This window comes from Nelumbo lutea, chromosome 1 (genome assembly GCF_056320005.1).
Source record: "Nelumbo lutea isolate HS-2025 chromosome 1, American lotus-T2T, whole genome shotgun sequence".
Lineage (NCBI taxonomy): Eukaryota > Viridiplantae > Streptophyta > Magnoliopsida > Proteales > Nelumbonaceae > Nelumbo > Nelumbo lutea.
This window is the reverse complement of record NC_142684.1, coordinates 58201577-58209156: the sequence shown is the minus strand read 5'-3', so window position 1 is coordinate 58209156 and position 7580 is coordinate 58201577. Positions and strand designations below refer to the sequence as shown.

The 7580-nt window shown below is 35.0% G+C and overlaps 1 protein-coding gene across 1 annotated transcript in view; it reads right to left on the bottom strand.

Annotated features, from left to right (window-relative positions):
• Window positions 1-1684: 1684 nt before the first annotated feature.
• Window positions 1685-7580, bottom strand: part of LOC148874713 (ubiquitin-associated (UBA)/TS-N domain-containing protein) — a 40619-nt gene continuing 34723 nt past the window's right edge. Inside the window, exons 11-12 of the mRNA XM_088963609.1 lie at window positions 3098-3217; window positions 1685-2110 (exon numbers count right to left, since the gene is read on the bottom strand). Coding sequence (XP_088819735.1) covers window positions 1934-2110; window positions 3098-3217 — 297 coding nt within the window. The 3' untranslated portion in view covers window positions 1685-1933. The remainder of the gene's footprint in view (window positions 2111-3097; window positions 3218-7580) is intronic.

Below are 7580 nucleotides of genomic sequence, written 5' to 3'. Positions count from 1 at the left end.
ATCACAACTTTACAATTACAAGACACATGAGGGCATGATACTACTATATACATCGGATATTTCACCTGAAGCAGATGATGAAAGTCATGATTCATGAACAATAGTTGACTAGTTGTATAGAAATTTTTATTTTTTCAAATTATTGTAAATTTTATTTTAATTTTATTTAATTTTTTTACTATTAATGTAATTTTGTATTTTCAATTTGTAACTATATTGTATTTTTTACATTTTATTAATTTATTCCATTTTCATATTTCATTCATCCAAGTATGAAGTATGAAGTATCCAACCATTGTATATTTCAAAATTTGTTATTTGTATCATTATTCATTCAAATTTAAATGAAATAAAATTCCTATTTGAAATGTTATTTATTTTATTTATTTATTTTTTGGGTAATTGTAATCCATTCAGTCTAAACCCGTTCAGCCCAGGCCCAAGGCCCGCCCTGTGACCCAGTCCGGCAGGGCCTACAGCCCTGCTCGACCCAGATTTGAATTCAAATTCAATCCGATTAAGGGTGATCCAAATGTTGTATAATTGTATCTATTAGTAAAATTGATTTGAATATTGCGTTTTTAATAAATTTTTCATATGTTCAAGTTTCATATAAATAATTTTCAATTGATTTTGTTCAGAAAATATAAACGGTCATTTTTAATTCATTTTATTAATACTATACAATATTTTGTTCATAAAACATAGCCAATCAATTGGCATGCGATGACCAATTAAGTGGTATTAATCAAATTTCACAGGAATGCTTTGATTGATCAAAACTCTTCCCATATCTTTTGGTTATTTGATTTTCCCTCTTTATAATATACAATATCTGGTTATAATCTGAATCCAACATAAATCCCATGGAGCAACATGATGCGCTTGACTGTAGAAATTTGAGCAACTTTTCCCGATGTAACAGTCCACATTTAACCCAAACCACTAGCTATTCCATCTCGTTGATTCAATAGAAAAAACCACTTTTGCTATGACGCTGTTGTATCAAAAGTGAACACTTTGACACGTGGCAGTCAACAGGGACTCTCCTTCAAACACCATTAGACATTCATGATCCAATCATTCATGCAGCAGACATTTTTTTTGGAAAAAGTATAAATTTGCTCAATGCGGATTTTTAATTTACAGAGCTATAAACATTGAAAAGGATCACAATTCACTCTATGCACCAACGCCCGCCCGTAAATTGACATCAATTCCAAACCAGCACCTACCCCGACAGTATTTTGAGCTTAAAAATTCTGACCCTGGGCTGATCGGTCATTCTTCCTCTCTTTTTTTTTTTTTGGTATATAATGTTAGAATTCACAAGTTACAACTCACATGTCAGTGTCCATGCAATACAAATGTGAATCAAGTGTCATTCCAGGTGAGCCTTGCAAACAGCCCGGGCAGTCAAACTAGGACAGCCAAAATCTTCCAGAATTTTAACATAACTTGTGGCAAAATGGATGACGGAAGTACTTTGCAAATCGCAATCCACGCAAAATATCCTGAAGCAAACCTGACAGTTTATGCTGGTTGATGACAGTGAATTCTAAAAATAAACAGGCTGGCATGGACGTTATCTGAATAGGTTTTGAAAAAGCAAAACCAGAAACCTGTCAATAGATTACAGCATCAACCCTTTTCTAATTCAGCTAGAAAGCCAGACAGAGAGAGATCAACTTGAAATGCCAAGAGTAGGCAACTGTTTATAATCAAAGGCAACGAGCAAAATGCAACATGAACTCATTTCAAAGAAAAAAAAACATGAACTAATTTAAGTTTCTGGCATTTTTTTGATAGGTCCATTTTTCTAATACCCACCCATCCATCCATTCACAACAGTTGCTTTAGAATTTTCTTGCTGGAGTTCATTATGCCAATACAACACAAGGACCCTCTATAAATAATTATGCTACCTCATTATTCAGAGAACTCCAAAAAAGGGATTTACTATAGCAGAGTTCAGCTCAGAGCCAGCAGAGTTCAGCACTGCCATGTCAACCTTGTCCCTTGCAAGGAACAAAAACTCGCCCCCTTCAATTTTCTCGAATCCGCACAGCTCAAGAAACTCAATGCCTCCTTTCAAACTACCAACTCTATCCTGTTAACCATACACAGAACAGTTGAAGGTTACAGTATCCATGAATAAACGAGAGAAAGATAATGTGTTTGTGTGAATCTGAGAGGATTAACTGGGGGAACTTCAATCAATATCACCCTTTGGAGCAGTCAATAGACCTGATATGTAACACCATCAACTCAAAAGAGCACAATTATTCAGACAAAACAGTCCAATCAGTGTTTTCAACCCACCATTGACCCAGACAGTCAAACCACCCGAACTGTCACCCGGCCACGATTCCTAGTCTATTTTGGTCAAAACCCAGGATTTGCTTAAAAGCTGCTGAACTTGGTCAAAAACCAGTCAGCCCAGATGGTTGAACCGTTGACCCATTCGACTTGGTCACTGGGTCACAGGTTGCACACTCAATGCATGTGCAAGCTTCGGGATGCCATAACTTTGTGCTCAGATGTCTGATTAGCGTGATTTTTTTTATTTTGAGTAACTTTTCAAGATCTGTGTCCAAAGGTGCCTTGCCTCGTTATTTTTGCCAAAATAAAACCTTTTTTGGCCTCATATTGCAATTTTTAGCATTTTTTACAAATAAAAAATTAAAAAATATATAAATTAAATATAAAATTATGCATATATGCATGTATGTATGTATGTTTGTGTGTATTAAATTTGCTGATGTGGCACGGTCTGACCCATTCGACCCAGAGGCAAAAACAGTTGGACCTCTAGGTCAGTTTTTAAAACATTGGGTCCAATCAGTGCAGTTTTAAGGCAACAACCAATACAAGAGTTCCCCATCAACTGGCACATTGGATAATTGAGATACTGATACTAATTACAAGAACCCGAATAAAATCATTCTCTACTCATCTATAAGTATAAATACATTTAAACTAATAAAAGCCATTTGAATGTTTATAATTTACAAAGAGGACTATAAAGAAAAAAAAAAAAAAAAAGACTTGAGTTAAATGGCTTAAACATGACATATTATGTAAGGGAAGTTCTTACCTGGAAGGACGGGTTACTGAGTCGAATCTTCCTGAATTTCTCCTCATTGGGATTCTTTGCAACATTCCCTACATATGTCATTAGAGTTTGGAATGCCCTCTTCACTTTGGCATCGTCATCCTTCCCAAGCAGAACATAAACTAGGGTGAGATTAATGAATGCAACAATTCTATGGAAAACCCAGAATTTTAACATACATAGGAGAAGTACTAGTTCTCATACTAAAAACGGAAAATGCATCCTTCTTCTCATAGATGCATTTGATAAATGAAGGAACAGTGTCCATAAATTTATCTTAGCTCTGCTCTGTAAAGCCAGACTCTTCTACACATTCTTAAGTTTGGAACATAACAGGTTTACAGAACCAGAAGAATTGAACCTTGCAATCTTGAATTTATCTCTTCAGACCATATCAAAAGTTATGGATATGTACCTAGTGTATGGAACATGTATAATATTGTATCGGCAATTTCTTATCCATAATATAACTGCACATTTTAAACATACTACAGGAAGGTTATTGAGTTATATAAGATGAGAATATTTATCATATATGCATACACTAACATCAAATATTCTTGTACAATACAAAATTTAAACAACAAAATTAGGCCTTGTTGGTGGTACTTTTGAAAGTGCTTTTCATACTTTCAAAAGTATGAAAGTATGAACAGTACCAGAACGTGTTTGTTTAGGGTGTCTTTTACTTTTAAAAAACACAAAGTAAAAGCACAAAAAAACACGAAAATCACGAAGCCAGCTTTTGATACTTCGTGCTTTTTGGCTCTTTAACATACTTTATACTTTCTAAAATGTGTACATCAACCACACTTGTGATACTTATACACCCCACCACGTAGTAGCATATATAAATGCTGTGGAATTATGGAAACATTAACGTATTCAATGACACGTGGCATACAGTGTTGTTGACTTACCTTCAGGTGCCACATGCCATTCATCTATTTTGCCATATGGCATCATGTCATTAATCCAACATTCAGATGTCACGTGGCATCCATATATATTGCCATGTGACACTTATGGATGCCACAAGTCATCTGAACATAATTCGTGACGATTATATGCCACATGGCATTCATCTATGCTGCCACATAACATGTAATATTTAGTGTTTTAAAAGGCGTGGGAGGCGTACGCCTGGAGGCACTAAGGCACCCCCCTCCAAATGCCCAAAGGCATATGCCAGAGGCATTGACACCTCTGAGGCGTGGCCTCAAGTGCAAGAGGCATACACCTCACTTTTTTCATGAGGCATATGCCTCATGCACACTTTTTATAAAAAAGACAAAAAAGAAAAAAGTAAAGGAAAAGAAAGAAAGAGAAGGAAAAAAAAAAGAGAAAAAGAAAGAAAAGAAAAGGAAAGGAAAGGGAAGGGAATAAAAGAAAAGGGAAAGAAAGTGGGCCAGGGGCTCTAACCCCAAACCCCCTTGATTAGGGGGGTTCACCCCCCCCCCCCCCCAGCCCCCCTTTTTAATGCAGCTCAATTTGGTTATTTTGTGTTAGGGGGGTTGGGGGGCTTCGCCAAGACCCCCCTTTCAACTAGTATTATGCATCTTCATTCTTCTTAATATAAAAGATTTTTATTAAAAATAAAGAAAAATGAGATCCTCCCTCTTCTTCCTCCTCCCCTTCCTTCTCCTTCCTCTTCATCCCCACCCTCCTCTTAAGGAGGCTTACGCCTCTTACGTTCTAAACTACACCTCAAGCCTCTAGGTAGTGGAACATCTCACGTCACACCTCCGTGTTTAAAACATTGGTAATATCATTGACTTACTTTCAAATGCCACATAGCATTCATATATGATGCCACATGACATCCACATATTATTGCTACATTTAAATGCCACATGGCATCCATATGATGCCATGTGGCATTCACATATCATTGACTTACATTCAAATGCCATATGGCATCCATAGAGGATGCCACATGGCAAATGTAAGTATAAAACATTTTGTTGTATCCAAACACCATCATTTACTTTTACTTTGAAAAAAATTTTTTTGAAAAATTTCCATCAAAACAGTTTTTGAAATAAAAGTACAAAATCAAAAGTATACCACATACTTTGTACTTTTGTGCTATTGAAAGTACAAAGCACGAAGTACCACCAAACAAGGCCTTAGTTTTGTATCTTATGATAATTTTATGTTCTTATATGGTACAAATAGTCCAAACACTAGCAGACAAATGACCTGCTTGGTGGGTCCTACCTTTCCTAGTATTACATTTGGCATGCACTTATTGCATTGGGTAAAATATAAAAACCTCCCCTATAGTTTCACTTTAGCAAAAACCTCCCCTCTATTTTTGAAAAATTCAACAAATACCTCCATTCTGTCAATGACCTTAACGAAAAATGTTAAAGAGATGATATTTTTTCAAAATACCTATTTTACCCTTTATGAATTAATGTACATCTACTATAAAAATAGTCTTGTCTCAGCAACTCCATAATCTACTTGCACTGTTCATCTTCTTCCTCATGACGCACTGCGCAGAATGTTCGAAACCGAGATTCCAAAAATATCACGTTTCACCAACATTTAAGACCATACACGGAGACGTCACCTTTTAAAAGAGAAATATTCAAATAATAGTTCCTCCTCAAATTTGCGTTCGTTTTTTCATGAAGGAGCACGATGTTTTTACACAGAGATTTCCACTCTACGTCTCTACAAGACTGTAACCGAAGCCACAAAAAGTTGTCTATTACGTCTTTTAGTTGGAAAAGGAAAACCCTAGAAGTCTATAACTCATTGAAATCCTTCTTTGATAAGCCTTCGATAGGGAGGTATTTCGTCTGAGGGTCTTCAGTCTTTTTAGGGTTTTTATTTTTGTTCTTATGTTAAAAGGATGACCTCAAGAAAAAAGTTCTAGGTCCTATGAAATAATATTTCCTCGTTCGCAGGTCTATAGGTACAGACAAAAGGAAAAAGCATAGAAAGAACAGAAAATAAGCCATGGGCATTGCGGAAGAGAAACTAAACAGAGATGATAACATCGCCATTAGTGGCGAAAGTGAGGAAAGACATTTTGAGGGAGAAACTAGTGAAGAACCATATTTGGAACACGGGACCAAAAGTGTATGTAGTGCAAGCAATGAGATAAAGCAATCAGGTATCCGTGGTTCCCCTCTTCCCCTCTAGAGTTAGTTTTAAGGTCTTAGGATTTTATAGTATGGATTATAGAACTCTATATGTACTTGTGTTAGAAATTTTGGTTTATTAGATTTGGGGAGAGAGGGTTCTCGCGTTGAAAGTCAGCCCTCCAATGCATGGCCTTAATGGAGAGGTCTATCGATGCAACCTTCTGGAGGGGGAGTGCACCGCCACCGTTGTGCATCGGGAGGAAGAAGATGAACATTAGAGTAGATTATGGAGTTGCTGAGACAAGGTTATTTTAATAGATATACATTAATTTGTAAAAGGGTAAAATAGGTATTTTGAAAAAAAATATATCATCTATTTAACATTTTCCATCTTGGTCAATGATGGAAGGGAGGTATTTGTTGAATTTTTCAAAAATAGAGGGGAAGTTTTTGCTAAAATAAAACTATAGGGGAGGTTTTTATGATTGTCAAAAACTTTAGGGGAGGTTTTTGTATTTTACCCTATTGCATTCCCTCCCAGCTTCTTGCTACACATTTGTTTCACTAACAATAATCAAGAGGATTTATTTACAAGGAAAAATAATAGAAACCCTACATTGAAAATTGGCCCAAATGGAGGGAATACTCAACATGAAGCCATCACAACTAAGTATAACAAAATGTAAGTACAACAAAAGAAAGAAAAACTAAAGTCAGTGTTTTAAAAGCACAAGGTGCAAAAGAAAAAAGCACAAGAAGCATTTTGTGCCCAAGGCACAAGGCAAGTGCACACCTTTTCAAAGCAAGGAACAAAAATACAAAAAAAAATCAAAAATTAATAAATAATAAAAGATAAAAATAATAAACATAATATTAATTAAAAATATATTTTAAATTTTAATACAAATGTTTAAAAAAAAAAGCTATTATCTAAAACCAAAACACATAAACATAACATGTAAAACAAATTCAAATGAAAATTTAAAAATAAAATCAAACATACAAAACATATTAAGCATGTAAAACTCCCAATCTCTTTTTTTCTTTTTGATCAATAACCAATCTCTTTTTTTATCAATTGCATTACTTCAAATAGCTATTGTGATGTAAAACATTTTGCATTCCTGATTCTACAAGCCACCTTTGTACCAAGCCCCTTGAGGCAAGCCCAAACAAGTCCATGTTAGGGTCTTAAATTCTTAATTCCTACACAAAAAGAAATGATTTTATAATTTTATTTGCCTTTTAAGAAGATATTTTATCATGAAAAAACAATAAAAACATGGAATTTGTTGATGAAATTTTATGAATTGTTAAGGGGTCTTTGGTTCACTACAGATAAGTAACTTTTAGTGACCATCAATAGA